Source organism: Gasterosteus aculeatus, chromosome 21 (genome assembly GCF_964276395.1).
Source record: "Gasterosteus aculeatus chromosome 21, fGasAcu3.hap1.1, whole genome shotgun sequence".
In the NCBI taxonomy this organism is placed as follows: Eukaryota; Metazoa; Chordata; class Actinopteri; order Perciformes; family Gasterosteidae; genus Gasterosteus; species Gasterosteus aculeatus.
This window is the reverse complement of record NC_135708.1, coordinates 3179522-3200291: the sequence shown is the minus strand read 5'-3', so window position 1 is coordinate 3200291 and position 20770 is coordinate 3179522. Positions and strand designations below refer to the sequence as shown.

Sequence of the window (20770 nt, the reverse complement as noted above, 5' to 3'; positions counted from 1 at the left end):
AGCAGTAAGTATAAAAGATGGCAGCATATTTAAGTTCTGATGTATGAATGAACTCTCTCTGTACTTACAGAACTTTGTTGGAGGCTTTGACCACTGGCAGCAGCCTCAGAAGAGCTTTCTCTGAAGCAGAGAATTTCTTCAGGTCAAACACCTCCAGATCTTCTTCTGATGACAGTAAGATGAAGACCAGAGCTGACCACTGAGCAGGAGACAGTTTATCTGTGGAGAGACGTCCTGATGTAAGGGACTGTTGGATCTCCTCCACTAGAGAAACTTCATTCAGTTCATTCAGACAGTGGAACAGATTGATGCTTTTCTCTGGAGACACATTCTCACTGATCTTCTCCTTGATGTAGTGGACTGTTCTCCGATTGGTCTGTGAGTGACTTCCTGTCTGTGTCAGCAGACCTCGTAGGAGAGTCTGATTGGTCTCCAGGGAAAGACCCAGGAGGAAGCGGAGGAATAAGTCCAGGTGTCCATTAGGACTCTGTAAGGCCTCGTCCACAGCACTCTGGTAGAGACGCTTTGGTTCAGGCTCGTCTTTAGAGACTTTAGACACCGGGGAGGTTGTTTGTTCTTCTGACAGCAGATTGACACCAGAGCTGAAGAAGGTCAGATGGACATGAAGAGCAGCCAGAAACTCCTGAACACTCAGATGGATGAAGCAGAACACCTTGTCCTGGTACAGTCCTCTCTCCTCTCTAAAGATCTGAGTGAACACTCCTGAGTACACTGAGGCTGCTCTGATATCGATGCCACACTCTGTCAGGTCGGATTCATAGAAGATCAGGTTGCCTTTCTGCAGCTGATCAAAGGCCAGTTTTCCCAGAGACTCGATCATCTTCCTGCTCTCTGGACTCCAGTGTGGATCCGTCTCAGCTCCTCCATCGTACTTGACCTTCTTCACTTTGGACTGAACCACCAGGAAGTGGATGTACATCTCAGTCAGGGTCTTGGGCAGCTCTCCTCCCTCTCTGGTCTTCAACACCTCCTCCAGAACTGTAGCAGTGATCCAGCAGAAGACTGGGATGTGGCACATGATGTGGAGGCTTCGTGAGGTCTTGATGTGGGAGATGATGCTGCTGGCCTGCTCCTCATCTCTGAACCTCTTCCTGAAGTACTCCTCCTTCTGGCGGTCAGTGAACCCTCTGACCTCTGTCACCATGCTGACACACTCAGGAGGGATCTGATTGGCTGCTGCAGGTCGTGTGGTTATCCAGAGGCGAGCAGAGGGAAGCAGCTTCCCCCTGATGAGGTTTGTGAGGAGCACATCCACTGAGGCCGACTCTGTGACATCAGTCAGGATCTCATTGTTGTGGAAGTCCAGAGGAAGTCGACACTCATCCAGACCGTCAAAGATGAACACAACCTGGAACTCTTCAAACTTGCAGATTCTTGCTGCTCTGGTTTCACTGAAGAAGTGATGAACAAGTTCCACCAAGCTGAACTTCTTCTCTCTCAGCACATTCAGCTCTCTGAAGGTGAATGGAAATGTGAACTGTATGTCCTGGTGGTCTTTGTCTTCAGCCCAGTCCAGAGTGAACTTCTGTGTTAAGACTGTTTTCCCAATGCCAGCCACTCCCTTAGTCATCACTGTTCTGATTGGTTCCTCTCCTCCAGCTGAGGCTTTGAAGAGGTCTTCTTGTCTGATGGTTGTTTCTGGTCTGGCTGGTTTCCTGGATGCTGTTTCAATCTGTCTGACCTCATGTTCTTCATTGACCTCTGCAGTCCCTCCCTCTGTGATGTAGAGCTCTGTGTAGATCTCATTCAGAAGGGTTGGGTTTCCTGCTTTAGCGATCCCCTCAAACACACACTGGAACTTCTTCTTCAGGTTGGATTTGAGTTCACGCTGACAAACTGCAGCATGAAGTCCTGAATGAAGACAACAAAGAAGATCAATGAGTCACAGAATAGATTTCAACATTTCCTCTCCTCAGAGAATGACTATGAATATATTCTGTCCGTCTCTTGAGACATCAGTGAAGGTCTCATGTATCAGCATGGTAAGTCTGTAGAGAAATCCTCTTACTGCTCTGCAGACGCTCAGCCAGCTCCTCCTGCTTCATTCTCCTCAGGAAGTGCACTGAGATCTTCACAAAGGCCTCTCTGCTCCTCCTCTGCTCTTCATCCAGCACCTCCTCATCCTTTTTTTTTAAGCATTCTGGGTAATCTGAACTCACAACCTTCTGGATCTTCTTCAGCTCGTTCTTCACAAAAGTGAGGATGTTCTCCTCCAGCAGCTGGAACAGAACATTCTATGAATGACACCAACTAGAACATGGAAGCCACCATCAGGTCCATGTTGGACAGACGGACAATCCACTGGTCTACAAAGTGCAGCATGGAGATGATGGTGAACTGAGAGATGTTAAAGTAGTTCATGTACACACCATGAAGATGGCGTCCAGGTGTGTTTGATGCTGCTGGGCAGACGGACCTGTGGGAACCTCTGAGCTCTCCTGATCCTCTCTGTGGAGGAACATGAACCATCAGCTCACATGGTGTTTGGACCATCAACACCAATACAACATTAGTTAAAGATATTGGCTTCTGTCATGATTGATCATGATGAAAACCAGATGCTGAAGACTGTCGATGATGACGGACAGTTTATTAGTTGAGTGACAGTTAGTCATCAGTTTCATCTGGTTTTAGTTCTTACTGTGGGTCATAAAAACAACGTCTGCAGACCTCTGCATCTGGTACAAAGTCCTATGGAACTACTCCAAACCTCTTTAGTCCGTCCCCTGACCTCTAGAAGTCTCCTTAGATCTTCTGAAACTAGTCTTTGGACCTTTTCACAGAGTCTACTGACGATACTTTGTCCAAACCTCTGCATGGAGTCCAGAGACCACGTCGGCTGGTCCACAGAGCACTGAGCTTATTCTAATCACATGTTCAGTCCCAGTCATCTGTCTCCAGAAACCTGCAGCTGTCTCCAGATGTGACCTCTGCTGATCCTGATGTGGAGGAACTAGCTCACATTGTGTTCACATCTGAGGATGTTTACAGTTAATGATTCACACTTAAACACACACAGACCAGTTAGATGATGGGTGTCTAACTCAAGGCCCGAGGGCCAAATCTGGTCTGCCGGGGGTCCAGTGCAGCCCGCTGGATGACTTTACTATTGTGAGAATTACAGAAAGACACAAATAGCTTTTCTATAAAAGTAGCTGCTATTCCTAATCAGTCCACTGGGGGTCGCACTCTGTGAGTGAGCGCATGTGTTAGACCAGGGGGACCAGGGGCCTCATTTATAAAAGCTTGCGTAGGATTTGCTCCAGAAGTGGCGTACGGATGAAACGTAGGACGTGCGGACGCACAGAAATATTCAGACTTATAAAACGTCCTCCGCAGTTTTCCCTTAATAAATCACAATCACTTCTAAATGCAGCGCCGCTTTTGCGGCTTCATGTCACGCCCATAGTTGCCCTTATATAGTCTGTGGAACGCCCACAAATTAATATTCATCGATTGCGAAATCATGACACTGAGAGGAAAACGAAGAAACGTAACTTCACTCAGTGTGAAGTGGAAATGATCATTGGGAGGTGGGAAGGAGAAGTAAGATGCTCTTTGGAGGACACAGTGTGGATCACTGATGCCAACAAGGCACCTGAGTTTCTAAAGAGAAACTGGTCTGACATCAAAGTGGATGCAAAAAAGCGTTTAGCGCGCCATCGCCAAAGTGTGTCCCCACGGGGGGGAAAGGGGCCACCGGAGCTGTCCCCTCCTGATGAGAGACTGGGGGCAGTGATTGGGGATCGGGGACAGGGTCTGGGCCAACATCGGCGTCAGGGGGTCGAGGCACATTTGGAAGCTTTGCCACATTATGTAGCACAGCACATGCAGCACGATGTTTCACACCTTTTCAGGAGTAAACAACAACCTCCCTCCAGTGCAGTCGAGGCAGCGCCATCTGCCCTTAAACAGGCCGATGGTGCGCTGCACTACAGCGCCAATCCTTCCATGTGCCACGTCTTCTAAGAGCGCAAGATCAGCCATCAGCGTCATTACGCATTGTGACGGCATCATGGCGTTTTATTACCGTCCATCTGATTGCATCTGACAAGCAACAGCTGTGTTTAGAGGATGAATTTAATAACATGCCGATATTATTGCAGAACATATTTCACTTTTATTATATAACCAGATGTGACCTCTGCTGATCCTGATGTGGAGGAACTAGATCACATTGTGTTTACATCTGAGGATGTTTACGGTTAATGATTCACACTTAAACACACACAGACCAGTTAGATGAAGATAATGAGTTCTGTCATGATGGATCGTCATGGAAACAACACGTTAAACAATGAACAAACATTTATGTAATTCATGACTGAGGATCAGAACAGTTCTTCATCTGTTTAAGAACTTACTCTGGGTCATAAGAACGGCGTTCATCTTTGAAGTTAAGCAGACGATCATTAGACTGATCACTCTTCATGGACAAACATCTGGGTTCAGGAGACTTTCCTCTCTGCTGATTTGAACTGAAAGAAACACTGAGATTACATCATCACATCATCATCTAATCATGAAGCATCAGCTCACATGGTGTCCGTCCTCACAGAGACCAAAACGAGGTAAAGGTCCATGACGTGAGGTCTGGATGTGGACCACATGACTCCCTGTAGTGGTTTAGGTCTACTGGTCCTGCTGGTCCCACTGAAAATCAACAGCTCAGTCTTTCAGCTCACTGTTTTCTTCACCAGTCAGTTTGGTTTAGTCCCAACAGGTCTCACCAGGTCCTCCATGGAGCTCTCCCTCCCTCACTGGACACTGCTGAAGGGCCCTGGAGCAAGAAACCCAGAACCTCCACCAGAGAGTCTGGTAGAAACACCTCATCATCAGCCTGAGACCCTCACCTTGCATCAACAGAGGGACCAACATCTTTGAAGTATATAGGAGGATCCATAGACTGGTTACTCTTCATGGACACACAGCTGGGTCCAGGTCCTGGTCTCTGATGGATCCTGGTCACACATGTAGAAGCAGAGTCAGTGAGTCAGAGACGTTGGGACATGGAGACGAGTGGAGGACAGTTGGAGATGGTCCTCTCACCTCTGAGCTTTGGTCTGGCTGTCATGTTCCCCACACAGAGGGGCTTCAGAGGGAGGGACTCTGTCCTCTGGGTCCTCAGCCTGATTCATAGCAGAGTCCACACCTTCACCCCTTCACACCAACCTGCTGGGAGAGCTCACGCATTATTATCTTCATCAGGACAAACACAGAGCTCATTCACCTCAACACTAAAACTCTCATGGGACACTTTGTGTTGTTGTCTTGAGACAACGTGTCAAGAGACGTCATTTTAAATCCTCATCCTATAAATGTTGTGTTTCTTTTAAGCGCTTTCCTTTGGCAGGAGGCAGCGGTCCATCAGGACGTTATTTATGTTAAATCACTATATAGGCTACTAAAACTCAGCATGCAGAATGACAACATGAGATATGTATCATATATCGCTACGTTTAGCCGCTAGCAAGAGACCTCGTTAGCAATGTTAATAAGCTTGTTATAGCACGCTCGTACATTGATGCTAGTATTAAGGGCTCTCGCGATGGCTTCTTTGTAATGTTACTGTGAGCTACAGAGCTGACATAAAAGCGTCAGCTAAATGACATGTAATGATTTAAAAGATGAACATTAGCACTCATCTTCCAGCAGATGGAGCTGTGCTGTTTCTCCTCTTCATCTCCTTCAGAGTCCAGAAGTCAGTAAAACAGTCCAGTATCACATGACATGTGTCATGGTCAAATATGTTAGAACATAATGATCACTTTTAGCATAAGATTGTCTATATTGAAGCTTGACGTGTGAAAAGCAGAATGACCCAACGTTTCCATTTGCAGCGGAGTCTAAAGAAAGGAGGGCGAGTCAACTTGCTCTCACACAAACGCTGGAACAAAGGAACTGTCTGTTACTTCATCTCAACCTTCATATCTCACTTCGCAATTTGTCATACTGGCCACTGGAGACGACCTTCATGTGTGTGTATAAAAGCTCAGCGCTGCTCGGAGACGCGTCTCCACAGAGCTCTGCAATACGTGCGCGCGTATTTGACCTCCTGCTAGCAAGAAATCAATTGACTTTTACAACTTTGATCATTCATCAAGACTTTGTTTTTATTAGATAACCATAGAAATAAATGATTCTCTTCTCCCGAACTAGTTACAATGAAATATTCCACCAGAGTGTTGCTCGGTGTACCGGTACTAGAAATACTAGCGACGTGTCGGTCGCCAACGAACCGGCTCTGAGAGCAACTCTTTGACGCGAACGACGGGAGCCGCTTTGTTTCTCTCTCGCTCAAGCCGCATTTGATTGGTCAATATGTGTGGGGGCGTGTCTTTCTCTCAAGCCGCATTTGATTGGTCAATATGTGTGGGGGCGTGTCTTTCTCTCAAGCCGCATTTGATTGGTCAATATGTGTGGGGGCGTGTCTCTCTCCCAAGCCGCATTTGATTGGTCAATATGTGTGGGGGCGTGTCTGCGCTGAGCGCAGGGCAGAGGGGCGGGACTTACACACAGCAGCAGCGAACAGAAGGGAGGAGTCAAGAGAGAAACAGCGGTAAAAAAAAAGTTGAGAAAGTGAGTGTCAACAGGAAACGCAGCAAAATCTGGACACATGTCAATGACATTGATCCATCTAATGCAGAATGTAGAGTCTGCAAGACTAAAATGTCTATCTTCTCCAAAACAGGGCAGATAATTTCAGAGAGAAGAAACAGGATCAGCCCCTCAAAGCGGAGCCACTTGGTCTCAATGTAAATCTTCCCTGAAGGACAAAACTCTGCATGCTGATTTTTTTTCTTTTTTTTTTTACACATTTTAATTTATATTTTGTTGTGTGATTCTGTAAGCTTCTGTATGTTGTTTCACTTTAAATTTGTTAAGTATTAAAAAGTTTAAAATAATTAAAAGTTAGTTAAGTTCATTTGTAAATAGTTAAACGTTTGTTTTTACACTAATTCATTTTTGTATCTCTCTGTAGAATGTATAAATGAAAGTGTATTTATATAAAAACATTTGACAGTGTTTTTTTTACATTAGTAATTCATATTGCGCATAATTTTACATTATTGTTGGTGATAAATTAATTTAAGCACCAAAAAATCAGAAGAGCCATTTGGGAGCCGAAAGAGCCGGTTCTCTATAAAGAGGCGTAATTCCCATCACTACCGGGTAAAAGAGGACGTCTGCTTTGTCTCTGACTTCTGGCCCTGATCTGCTTAGAGGGCGTGGCATCACGTGAGGGGCGTGTCCTCAACTGTGTTGCTTTCAGGAAACGTCGGCACTGTGAGAACTATGAATCCACACTTTCTATCCACCATATTCACATTTCATCTCTGATAAACACGACCTTTTTAAACAGATGTGAGGAAAGAGAAGAACGTTTAATCTCACAGAACCAAAACACGTGATGGTGGGCTCGACATGTGGACGTAAAACCGGACCAGAACCAGTACCGGAAACCATTATTTAGGGTATATATCATGATGAAATACATCAACGCATTATCTTTTTTTTATTCGGCAGAGTCCTGACTACAATAAGCTGGAATCCACATTAAAATACTCCAAACACACCTTTAGCTGGTGGGGAAGAGTCACATATGACGTGCAGGTTTGTCCACAACCTTTGGACCGAGTGGGACATTTTGTCGGTGCTTGAAGCTCGCGGACGTTGGAGCCAAAGAACAGCAGCGAATCGGTGGATTATGAATCATTGAGTGAGACAAAGCCTGCAGAGTTACTGTGAAACACACAGCGAGCCAGCAAAGACACACACACACACACACACACACACACACACACACACACGTCTTACCTCTGCCGCTTCTCACGGGAATTATGGATTTAATCTGCTGTTTCTGCAGTGAGAAAAGTCCCCGAGCCGCTTCACCTCCTGCTTTATGTGTGAGACGTGAAACCGCCTCTTTCTCATGACGCGCTCATGTGTGGACTTTTGTCCTCGTGGACTAATGGAACCATTTCTACCACACAAACAAGAAGGGTCAAAGTTCAAATGATAAAGAGTGGAAGTTATGACTTGAGATATGCGCAGTAGTGATGGGAAGTTCGGATCATTTTACTGACTCGGCTTTTTGAATCTCGTTCAGTAAAACGAACTAATCTTTTTTCCAGTCATTCGTTCATTTCGGGGGGGGTGGTAAGATAAATTCCTGCATTAAAATAGTGTATCATGACAGTCTGGATGATTTGAAGTGATCCTTTTTTTCACACTAGCATTCAATTATCACGGCATAATGTGGTGGACGATTTTGCACAGACAATCGTTAAGTAAGAAACAAAGGCTCTGAGTCAAGTATGTCTTTTCTCCGTTTATTTCCTTGCAAGGGAAAAAGGGTCACAACAGCTACGTGGTCAGTAGACTGTCAAGAACCTCCTTCTGCCCCCAACACATTGAGGCAGTTCTTATACCTAAGTTTAGATATCGGTGGCGTCAACAGAAACCTTTGACTATCTTGTTGAGTCTCTACAGCCAGGGTACTGGGAACATCTTGTCCATGTGAGACACGTCAGCTCTTTGACCGTGTCCTTGCTCTCTCAACATGCTTAAACAAAGGTGGTCATAGACATAACAAACACTTTGTTCAGTCTCTACAGCTATGACGCTGGAAACATCTAATCCAAGTGGGAGACATCAGTTCTTATGTCAGGGCCTTTGTGATCTAACCACTTGCAACTAATAAACTGGTTATACAAATGAAGCATTTAAAAGGGTCACATATCATTTTCCCATTACATTACATGTCATTTAGCAGACACTTTTATCCAAAGCAACTTACATCACACTTTAAACCCATGGCTTTTCACATTTTTGCCTGGGGAGCAATTAGAGGTTAGGTGTCTTGCTCAGGGACACTTCAAAATTGAACATGGGGCAGCCTGGAATCGAACCACCAACCCTGTGCTTCCCAGCACACCTTCTCTAACCCCTGCGCCACGACAACCCCATTACATTCCACTCTTCTGATTACATAATAATCACACACTATGCAATCAATTTAGAATGACTACTCTAAAAATGTACCATCTGATATCTACCACATCAAATATCACAAAACATGAACATCTGGACATCGCTCCCAAAACTTTGCCTGCCACAGAACAAAAACTCCCTAAAAACCCCTCCGAAATGGGAAAATAGGAAGAAATCTGTTAGGAGAAGAAGACTGGAAACCTTCTCACAGGATTTGAGCGTTACACCCCAGATGTCATGTGTACAGTATTGAAATAAAAAAGAAATGAAAACATGTTTAAATCACAATACCGGAACTTGATCCCCTTTCACACCTTGCACCACTCTTTAGGTAGCGGACTACGGAATCACAAAAAGATGCTGAGATACAATGAAACTGAAGCAAGCAATAATATGAATAAAACTGTCGTGGCACAAACGACTACTGTGTCTATGTGGAGGGGTCCTGGCCGTGTTACAAAGTAACGCATTACTGTAATTCCACTACTTTTAGCGGTAACGAGCATGTAACGAAATATTTTTTTAAATAAATTAACGAAGTTACAATTACTGAGATTGAAACGAGTTCGTTACTCGCGTTACTCTGTTTTGTGACGCGAAGCGGAGGGCGAATAGTAAGTAAACAGCTGCCTGTCAGCACTAAATAGTTGTGGCCACCAAACGTTGTGTGTCACAGAAAAGTCGCGTACGTGCACGTAAACCGCATCGCGTCGCTCATGACGAAAGAGCGCAGGATGCTGCATGTTGTGACTTTATGCTACATGTACAATCACTGTTATAGTCGTATCCTATACGTGGGTTATCTAAATCGACCCCCACAACTACAAACCGGTCTCTCTTCTTCCCTTTTTGTCCAAAACCCTTGAACGTGCTATCTTTAATCAACTCTCCTCTTATCTCCACTGTAACAACCTCCTTGACCCCCACCAGTCAGGTTTCAAGGCAGGCCACTCCACAGAGACTGCTCTCCTTGCTGTCTCAGAGCAACTCCACACTGCTAGAGCCGCCTCTCTCTCCTCTGTCCTCATCCTTCTGGACTTATCTGCTGCATTTGACACGGTCAACCACCAGATCCTTATTTCCTCCCTTCAAGAACTTGGTGTCACAGGCTCTGCTCTCTCCCTTCTCTCGTCCTACCTCGACGGCCACACCTACCAGGTAACCTGGCGAGGATCTGTGTCGGAACCTTGTCCTCTTACTACTGGAGTTCCTCAGGGTTCCGTGCTGGGTCCCCTCCTGTTTCCGAAATTCTCCCACACTACTCCACTCCTCCGCTCTCTTCACTGGCTACCGGTGGCCGCCCGCATCCAGTTCAAAACATTGTTGCTCACGTACCATGCTGTGAATGGATCGGGTCCAGCTTACATCCAGGACATGGTCAAACCCTACATCCCAACCCGCACTCTCCGCTCTCCATCCGCAAAACTACTCGTCCCTCCCTCACTGAGAGCAAAACACTCGACTAGGTCTCGACTCTTCGCTGTCCTTGCGCCGAAATGGTGTAACGAGCTCTCTGAAGACACCAGGACCGCAGAGAGCCTTCACATCTTCCGCCGCAAACTAAAGACACACCTCTTCAGACTCTACCTCGACTAAAGACTAACAAACTGTAGCACTTAAATTGTACTTGTAACGTCCCTCATCTATAGCAAATTGTAAATTGGCTTATTTGAGGAAATTGCACTTTCTTGTTTCTTGTTCTCCTGAGTTTGTACCCTATGGTTGAATGCACTTATTGTACGTCGCTTTGGATAAAAGTGTCCGCTAAATGACATGTAATGTACTGTAATGTTAGTTTAGAATTTGTGTTTCTAGCCCATTTTTCTGGATTATTGGAACTTAATTCAATAATTAAGGCTTGATTGTTATTTTGAGTTACTTTTAAAACTTTATTTGCACTTTACTTTTAAAAGCATATTTTATTCAATATCTCCAAGCTCCAATGCTCTGTAAGTACGCAAGTGTTTGGATGAAGCACACCTGGAACTATAACCGGGTGTTTTACTTGTGCTGCCCACCCGATACGGGAAAGACGGCCCTTTTTGTTAAGCTAGTTAGCGTTAGCGCAGGTAGTTTGCTAGTTAGCATGCTAGCGTGCAGCATGATGACCTGGACCAAAAGTAAACATCCCAGACATTTTTTCGTGTGTTTGGTGTTACTAATGCGTTAGATTGTTGCTGTACCCATAAATATTATTGCATTTCACATTGAAAATACGTTTTTAAAGCAATGGGGCTAAATACAGATTGCAAGGGTGAAGGGCTGAATTCAACAAGTTGTGGTCTGTAAACAAGAGGCCAACACATTGTAAGTTACTGCTGCTTAAAGCATGATACTGTGTAATATACCTGGACATGTAACTCCAAAAATACCATAAGTTGCAGATGAATTGTTATCTTGTTTATAATGTAATAAGTAAACATCTATAAATGAGGGTCCTAACACACCTGCTGCTGTTATTATTACTAGTTTATTACTGTCATCATAAACCCAAATGACCAACTTTGCCTTTGTGCTTTGCCTCCTCACAGGTTTCTGTGGGTGGTGGTTGCATCTGACGGAGGTTACATCTGATGGAGGTTGTGCCTGCAGTGGTCCTGCCTTACACCTGGCTTACTACTCTCGAACCAAATTTCGCCGACCTGTTCATTAATTATTATCAAAATCTTAACGTTAATATCGTCTATCGTTCAACCTTACGTTACAACATGACACATGTATCAACAAATTGACGTTTTCTGGCACGTTGATGTTTCATCCCATTTGTAGCCGGCTAAAAAAGACGTTGAAATGAGGTCTTAGACGTTCAGACCTCATTTCAACCCGATTTCAACCATATTTCAACGTTGAAATTACGTCGTGCTCACTGGGTGATGCATCCTGTCAACTGTCGAGTCAGTTGCCTCAAACAGTGACTTTTGTACTACTGCTTTATTTGACCATTTCCGCCACATAAACAAGATGGGTCAAAGTCCCAATGATGAGATAACGAGTGGAAGTCATGTTGACTTCTTGAGGTGTGCGCATGCGCAGGCTCCCTGGTCGTTTGGTGCAGTGACGTCATGAACCCTGTCGGTGTCTTCTTGTCAAAGCGACCAGCGACCTTATCTGGTTTCACTGGAGACTTTTGTGGCGTCTGACGTGAAAGCTCGTGTTGTTCTGCAGTTTCTGTCCTCAGAGTCTCACAGGAAGTCCGCATCTGGCCGAGAACGGTCATACTACCCGGATGTGACTCGCCCCGCCCATTTCACCCACAATGCATCGCGGCAGGCTTGTCCGCGCTTGTGAGCGCCAAATAACCCAGAATGCATTTCACCTCAGCAACAGGCAGCGACGCCAGAGGGAAATAATACAACGTTACATTTAATCCTCGTGATGTGACGTTGGGACTTTTCAGGCAGCGAGTCAGTTGTTTGAGCGACTCGTCTGTAGTCAGTTTGTCCACATTGAGAACTATGACCTCCAGCAGGTGGGAGATGTGACGCGCGGCTCCAGACGGACCGTCTACCAGCTGACTGGTGCGTCTTCATTCAGCCGCACACACGTTCTCCCTCGCGCCGCCTTTAACGACACAATGTCACGGTCATTTGTTGATCACGCGCCATATTCATTCATATATATATACTATGTAAATCATTTAAAACAAGCATGAGGTGTCGGTGAATAATACAGGTTATAGTTGAAGCACAACTATAATGTATATTAAAATCTAATGAAAAATGTTTAAAGTGCTTCACTGCTGCCAAAGTAAAACATTTTACCCAAATGACACATTTCAAAGTGCTTCCCTGAGCTGAGAGCTAACATCTCATGTCTTACTGCAGGTCCCCCCTTGCTGTCTGGGTTCAATGTGTCGGCTATTAACACAATAAACTGGGCGCGTGCAACGTCACTGCTGTGCGTCGGTTTTTCTTCATCAGAACTATTTCTGGTCTAAACTGTGATTGAGCTGTTGAGGGTGAATGAATGCATGTAGTTCTATTTGTTCAGCCTTATATGTCATTGAGTCACGTGTGACTGAACTTTACCACTAAAATAAACCTCGTGTTTGGGCCCATTGACCCGAGTCGGATGGTTCCCCGCGTTTCTGCACAGACCAACGTAAGTGAAGGCCGTCACGTAGCAGAGCCGTTTCCGTGGCCTCGTATGGAGGACGGTGCAGACCGTATGGGTGCAGCTACCTACGTCACAACGCTGGACCTGCTGAAGGGACACTGGCAGGTCCCTCTTACGTCCAGAGCTTCTGACGTCTCTGCTTCTGTCCCACCTGATGCCTTTTGGCTGCGCAAGGCCTCAGACACTTCTCAGAGACTCATGAACCTGCTACTGGCTCGGGCGGCCAAAACTGCTCAAACACGACATAAAAACACATATTCTAGTATATTCAAATATCTGGTTGAGCATCAGACACGTCAATAACTGGACAAATGAAAACAACGGGACACAACTACTTGTAACGGTCATTTAAGTTGAAACATATTACCTACACAAAAATAAGTAAATGAACTGAAGACCGCAGATCTCTCACAAACGCGCTGATCAAGAGTCGTGATTCTGGTCCCTCATGCGTCAGGCTTCATTCAGTGATTGAAACTGAAGGTTTCACAGTACCCACATTAGGGCTGCAACTAACGATTATTTTGGTAATCGACTATTTTTCCGATTAATCGACTAATCTAATGATTATTTCCCCCCCCAAAGAAATATTGACTTCAATGTAGAAATTTGAATTCAGATGTATTTGAGTAACAAGTTGTGTAAACATCATTATAAACAAACAAAATAGTAATACAAATTAAAGTGCAAATATGCTTTTAAAAGTAAAGTGCAAATAAAGTTTTAAAAGTAACTCAAAATAACAATCAAGCCTCTGCAAGTGCAAAATAACTCTAACATTCAAAGTCCATAACAAAAAAAAATCCATCCTTCCCGACAATTAAAGTGCAAGTAAGGGTTTAAAAGTAAATCCAAATGACTTCAGGGGAACACACCATTCATACACGTTTCAAATTGCAATGTAACAGGTGAGCATATTGACATGCTCTGGACTGAGGCTGGCTCTCTTCTTGGAGGCGATGTTCCCAGCTGCTGAGAAGAGCCGCTCAGAGGGAGTAGACGTAGCTGGAATGCACAAGAATGATTTGGCTAGTGATGCCAGAGCTGGAAACCTTGCCTCATTCTTCCCCTCCACCCTGGCTTGACTGCCACACCCTCCTCCAGCCACTGAACATTTGACTGTTATTGCATATCCATTTCTTACTGTTCATTATGCATAACTATTTCTCACTGTACATATCTATCTATTCACTTATTACACTTTACATGTGCACACACTCTGCACTTTTTGCTATTTTGCACTTCTGGTTGGATGTTAAACTGCATTTCGTTGCCTCAGTACTTGTACCCTGTGCAATGACAATAAAGTTGAATCTAATCTAATCTCATTCGACTTCCACCAAGACAGGGGACTTTCTGTCTTTGACAGAGGCTGCTCTCCAAAATACATCAGCACCTCATCACGGATCTTTTGGTTGTGCGCGTCCTCTTCACTGTCGTCATTGTCACTGTCTGTGGAGTCTGATCCAAGCAGTGAATCCAGTACTGAAACAGTCCTCCTATTTGGAGATCCCTTTTCAGCTGATGCTGTGGCATCTTGGTTCCCAGTACTCCTATCCATGTGCTGTAGTGCCAGAGCTTGTACCTTGTTTTGAACACTGAACCTCTCCTCTGGTGTCAGGAATTTCAGTTGTAGAAATCGTGGGTCAAGTGTGGCTGCAATGATCTGTTTGCTCCGTTTGTCATCGGTGAAGGTGACCTCTCCTGACCACCGTGCAGTGGTTTCCTTTGAAGCAGCTGCCTGGAAGGCCTGCACAGGTCTCATAAGAAGTGTGGGTGGACTTCAGAAGCCCTTTGACCAGACGAGGCAGTGCAGAGACTGTCACATAACTCTCACCACTCAAGTACACAGTGGCACATTCAAAGGCCTGGAGATCTTGGGCCAGTTCTTGGAGAAGGGTCTGCTGATCGCTTTTGAGGTCCAGGTATTGTTTCCCTCTCTGTGTTGCCGGGTCAGAAAGGGCTGCAGTGACTGGCCACCTCTGTTCCAGTAGGCGACTAATCATGTGATAGGTGCTGTTCCACCTGGTACTGACATCTTGGACAAGTTTGTGTTCAGGAGTCCCCATTTGTTTTTGCTTCAATTTTAGGTCGCTTGCAGCCAGTTCACTTCTTTCAAAGTGCTCAACGAGACTTCTTGAAGCTCCAAGTGCTTTGCTGATCTGTGGGTTTTTCAGCGCATGATTTATTACTAATTGCAAAGTGTGGCCTGCGCAGCAGACTGACACCCACCCATTTTTTTCATGGAAGTTTGCAGCCAGCACAACATTGGAGCCATTGTCGTGAACTACCGCCACGATTTTGCTTGTAGGGATCTCAAATCGTTCCACAGCCTGCTCAACCCATGCAGCAATGTTGGGTCCAGTGTGCCTCTCTTCAAGTGCCATGGTGGTGAGGCAGAAGCTAGTGAGCTCCCAGCCATCACTTATAAAGTGACATGTGATGCCAAGATATGCCTCTGTGGCAACACTGGTCCAAGCATCAGTTGTGAGGGCAATCTTGTTCTCAGTTGCTTTCAGAGCATCTTTAACCTTGGCAAGTGAAGTTTCATACTTTTGCTCCATGAGCTTTGTAAAATGAGTTCTGGAAGGTAAGGTGTAACCTGGATGAAATGTGTTGACCATCTGCATAAAGCCCTCATCCTCTACCATTGATAGAGGTCTCATGTCATTGACAAGCATGTTGAGGATGCTCTCCGTCAAGACTCCTGCCATCTGGGGGACGCATGAGCGCCTCTTCAGGACAAACTCGTCCACGCGCCTTTGCTTAGTGCTAAAAGAGAAAGAGAAACCCCCACAAAGCTTTAGTTATCACGTTGTAGGATATAGTATCACAGTTTTGTATAATGCTAGAGTAGATCTCTCGTAATTGTGTTAAATTACTATTTTTTCCACAATATTTAGTTTGAAGAATGCTAAGTGGAGGAGGTTAACTCTTCAGAACGAACGAGGCTACTGTGATAATTCACTACATGGCACGTAACATAACTGAAGTCGCGTTAGCAAGCATCCTCCATGAGACGATCTGTTTTCCAACATGTAAGCGTGAACCTTACGATAAGTTAACAAGGCTAACGTTACTTAGGCAGTTAACTTACCCATCAGCAGGAGAAGACGTGGTGGCTCCAGGAGGCCTCCGTTTCAAATGCTCATGCGTTGCCGTGGTGCTGGAATGAAATGCTAATTCCATTTTGCAGATTTTTACTCAAATACTTTTTTATTTTGTTTGCTGGTAAAATATTCCCAGACTTTTGAAGCTCTCGGTCGAGCTCTGTTACGCCGTGATTCAAAATCGTTCTTCTTCTTTGCCTTGGTGTAAGTATGGCTATGCCTTGGTGCATATAGACAATGTAAGCCATACTGCCCCCTGCACTTCCGGTAGTGCATTGCAATGCTGAATGAAAATTACCGGCAGCTCTGACATAAAATATATGACACGAAAGTGTTATCTTGATGGACAGTGTCCTTAGACCAACCCAAACACAGTGTCCTACAAGTAGCAGCAAGAAGGTCCATTTCAGAGTGGCAGTAGTCTTTGTACTGGAAGCTTCAGCTGGTGGAAGCAGGTGGAGGAAGTGGAGAAGTTGCTCTCCACCACGCTGATATCCAGCTGGTGTCTGGGGAGCACATTCCATCCTATCCACAACTGTAGGAGTTTCCCAAGGATGCTGACAGATGCTAAACATAAAGACAATATTTATTTTACTGCAGAGAAGGACTTTAATTGGGGAAAAAGGTTAATTTCTGCTTTGAGTTGTTCAGAATTCATAGTTAAAAAGAAAAGTAGAGTATCCGCTAAATAACCTATGGAGACCTTTCAAAAGGTTCTATTCATTTACATTCTCAATAAATGAGCGAAGGAATCCTGTGGTCCGACATGTATCCTCCAAAGAGACGTCACTGTCTTCGTCGTCATCCTGTGTTGGACACTTTATCTTCTCCAAGACCATCTGACGGATTGATTTTATACTAAGAGTTGACACTTGTTTCCAAACAAGAGAATTGAAAGCACAATATAACAGCGGAAAGGTCATTGAGACATTTTCAATTATAATAATACAACTTTTATTCAATTAGGACATTGTTGTTATTTTAAAGAACTATAGTGGAGTCGTCGTGGCGCAGGGGGGTAGAGTGGGTGTGCTGGGAACCGCAAGGTTGGTGGTTCGAGTCCCGGCTGCCCCATTACTGAAAAGACTCTCCGACCCAGGACTTGACTTTCAGCAACTCCGTGTTAACGCCCACTAACGGGCTAACGCCCACGCCCTCGGCGTGACACTCGACAGCCAACTCTCCCTGACTCCCATCATCACTGACAACACCATCCTGTAGATACGCTCTACAACATCAGGAGAACACGTCCTCTTCTCACTCAGAAGGAGGTACTGATTCAGGCTCTTGTCGTCTCCCTCCTGGACTACTGTAACTCTCTCCTGCAGGTCTCCTGCTACCACCATTCCACCTCTGCAGCTCATCCACAATGCAGCAGCTCCACTGCTCTTTAACCTTCCTAAGTCCTCTAAACATGGTGCTCACGTACCGTGCTGTGAATGGATGGAGTCCAGCTTACATCCAGGACCTGGTCCAACCCGACATCCCGACCCGCACTCTCCGCTCTGCATGTGATAAACTGCTTGTTCCTCCTCACTGAGAGCAAAACACTCAACTAGATCTCCACTCTTTGCTGTCCTGCTCCTAAATGGTGGAAGGAGGTCTCTGAAGACATCAGGACCACAGAGAGCCTTCACATCTTCAGACTAAAGACACACCTCTTCAGACTCTACCTCCACTAACACACTAACTAACTGTAGCACTTACATTGGACTTATAATGGTTCTTATCTACAGCAAGTTGGAAATCGGCTTATTTGATGAAATTGCACTTTGTTCTTCTGAGTTTGTGTCCTTATGGTTGAAACGCTCTTATTGTAGGTGGCTTTGGATAAAAGCGTCTGCTAAATGACATGTAATGTAACAGTGGAGGTTTTTACACGGTAACACTTTAATTGGTTTCCTTCCTTTTAGGCAGCAATTACTGTCAGTTCATTTCTATGAAACACAACTTGCAAAGACTTCAGGACAACCATGTCTGAGCAGTACTTGCTTATGCAGTGATGTAGGTTTAACTTAAAGGGAGGAAACCAGTGATCAAAAGCTGAATGTGATTATTTCCCTGCAACCCGTTTCAGATCCCAAAAGGTTCCTGTTTATTGTAAGTAACTTCACTTTAACCAAAGTCTGCATGAGAGTAGAAAACTTATGTCATTTCTGAGAAAGTCACTAGTGTGAGTTCACGGGGTCACTGACCTGTGGTGTGCGCTGTACATCACATGCTCTTGGAAAGAGGAGGGGAATTGTGTCTTTCCTCTCAGGTAGCAAAGGCCAGATCAGCGTCTCTTTTAAGCCCCTTCGTAACTGTTTAACCCGTCTTGAGCTTCTTCCAAGTTCCTGCAAAGCATTTGCATTACGAAAAGGAAAGCCGCCTTACTAATCTTTAACTACTTAACTAGCGCGAAACAATCAACTCACCAACATCTGTGTGCAGCACAAAAAAGACACAATGTGAACATTGTGAGTGTGAACTTCAACGCTCATTTGTCTGTCTGCTTTAAATGATCTGTTAAAGTACAGATGAGAATACTCACTGCGTGGAGCATCAGCTTGTCCAGCAGCATCTTCTGTTCTCACATGTGACTTGAGGCAAATCCCAAGACAGTGACAACTCATTAGTATTGTTCTTTCCTTCAGATGACAATTCTTCTGTACCCTCCAGCTAATAAGGACCATTAGAATAGATTGTCTCATTTCTCAAGATTTGCATTATATTCAGAATCTATAGAATAAATTGCGATAGAACAACTTGTCAATAACCTTCAATTACACGGCTGACAACAGCCTGAGATCTTAAACCACATGTAAAATAATCTCATTTCTCGTCACATCCTCAAAAAACACATTTTACTTAATTATCAGTCACTATAATTACGTGCTTTAAATATTGCTTCAGCACGCTGGTTTAAATGAGCAAACAGTGTGATTTTAGTGTTATATATCTGACATCAGGTATTACTTGCCCCAAATCGGTATCATTCCAATCTTTCTGTAAAAATGTACATTACCACTTTGACTGTCTTGCGGATATCGAGGTCAGCACAGTCCTTGATATTTTCATCATGACTTCTTCTGGGCTTCCACCAAAGAGCACATGCAGCTGGGCTGAGTCCTCCAAGGCCCGGCCCATCATGGAGGAACGAATGAGCAATCATTCAGCCAGCAGCAACAAAGAAGTCACTCTCCAAAAGGCACCGCGAGGTGGAGGAATCAGGTGATCTTGTTCACCCTCAGAAAGAAGAGCTCCTCCTGGTACTTAAATGAGAAGAGAAAAGGAGCATCGAAAAGGGCAGAATGATTCAGTTGATTCAGCACCTGTTTGGGCATCTACATGCCACCTTGCATGATTCAGTCATATGATTGTAGCCAAGTGCATGCAGGCAACGATAAGCACGCCATTCATCACTAATGATGTTTGATCCTATCCTGACATGATGTGCATTCAGTGGGACAAGGTCCTCTTCTTTCTACAAGGCGCAGCACCGGCTTCGCTCTCTTGCTCCTCTGCTGCTGCACACCAAGCACGCCGAAGACCCATTTCCGTCTTCTCCATGCCACCCATTCTTCCTCTCCCATACTGTTAAAAAACAATGGAAAGAAACATAAATAGCTCATGTGGTGTATTGACCAACTACATGATGACCTATGATGAACTAAATGTAAGAAATCAATGTATTTTTACTTTTTGCAGTGCGATCATATACAAATTGCATGATAACGACAAAGGTTGTTTAGTTTTTCATATATGAAAAACCATATGAGAATACTTATACATGCAGACTGAAAGTAGACTGAGAGCGAAAGCTTTATGGTACAAGAAACCAAAAACATTCATTTGAATGAAAAGGTCTGCAGACCTTCCTTAGTTTTGTGCCCATCTTGGAGAGGGTTGCAGCAATATCGTCCTCCACCATATCAACCTGTCTGAGACGAAGGCCCTGTGCAAATCTATAGAATACGTCACACACACATCATCCTGCTAAACTCACTTATCTGTCCTCTTCCTTCTCTTTCCGCTTCTTTTCCCGCTACTGAGCTTTTACTTTGAAGGCAGACAGTAAAACCGAAGAATCCGGTTTAAGGTAGCGGGCGGCTGACAGCTTACACCTGCTTACACACACACATACACACCCACACACCGACACACACACACACCCACACACACACACACACACAGACAAGACCGGGGGTCGTTGACGATGACGGAGAGGGAGATCATTCCTGAAGTAGCCGTGTCGCATTTGCAGGTCAGACACCGCCATGTTGTACAATGGCCGAGCTGTTCTGGAGAACTACCACGTCAGTGCTGCATATCGCCTTCTACAGCACAGTGATGACATGAACATTCTGTCTAATCTCTCCAAAGACGAGTGGAGGTAAGAGAAGAGCGCTGCAGCTGAAGGGACGTCCTTTTTTACCGCTGTTTCCATTCAATGACTTCAAATAATAATTCACTGTACAATACAACCCCCAGATTACAGTGCAAGTCATTGCTTCTAAAATACTGCCTCCTACTGGTGCTTAGAGGGA

General features: G+C 44.8%; 2 protein-coding genes and 1 pseudogene across 3 annotated transcripts in view; 1 reads left to right on the top strand and 2 right to left on the bottom strand.

The window, feature by feature from the left end:
* LOC120814248 (dual specificity calcium/calmodulin-dependent 3',5'-cyclic nucleotide phosphodiesterase 1A-like) overlaps positions 1-20770 on the top strand; it is a 609273-nt pseudogene that overhangs the window by 217035 nt on the left and 371468 nt on the right. The gene's annotated exons all lie outside the window — the stretch shown is intronic.
* Positions 1-20770, bottom strand: part of LOC144390262 (protein NLRC3-like) — a 55868-nt gene that overhangs the window by 4725 nt on the left and 30373 nt on the right. The window contains exons 2-7 of the mRNA XM_078096726.1: positions 5071-5196; positions 4875-4982; positions 4386-4499; positions 2391-2469; positions 2030-2240; positions 69-1872 (exon numbers count right to left, since the gene is read on the bottom strand). Coding sequence (XP_077952852.1) covers positions 69-1872; positions 2030-2240; positions 2391-2469; positions 4386-4499; positions 4875-4982; positions 5071-5159 — 2405 coding nt within the window. The 5' untranslated portion in view covers positions 5160-5196. The remainder of the gene's footprint in view (positions 1-68; positions 1873-2029; positions 2241-2390; positions 2470-4385; positions 4500-4874; positions 4983-5070; positions 5197-20770) is intronic.
* Positions 13734-16560, bottom strand: LOC144390314 (E3 SUMO-protein ligase ZBED1-like). The gene is made up of 2 exons (XM_078096817.1): positions 16229-16560; positions 13734-15903 (listed from the first exon to the last, which is right to left on the bottom strand). The coding sequence occupies exons 1-2, from the start codon at positions 16318-16320 to the stop codon at positions 14814-14816; spliced, it is 1182 nt and encodes a 393-aa protein (XP_077952943.1). The 5' UTR covers positions 16321-16560; the 3' UTR covers positions 13734-14813.

Coding starts and splice junctions, on each gene's coding strand:
- LOC144390314 (XM_078096817.1), bottom strand. CDS start 16,320: ATGGAATTAGCATTTCATTCCAGCACCACGGCAACGCATGAGCATTTG. Junction 15,904..16,228: donor ACGTCTTCTCCTGCTGATGG/GTAAGTTAACTG, acceptor TTTCTCTTTTAG/CACTAAGCAAAGGCGCGTGG.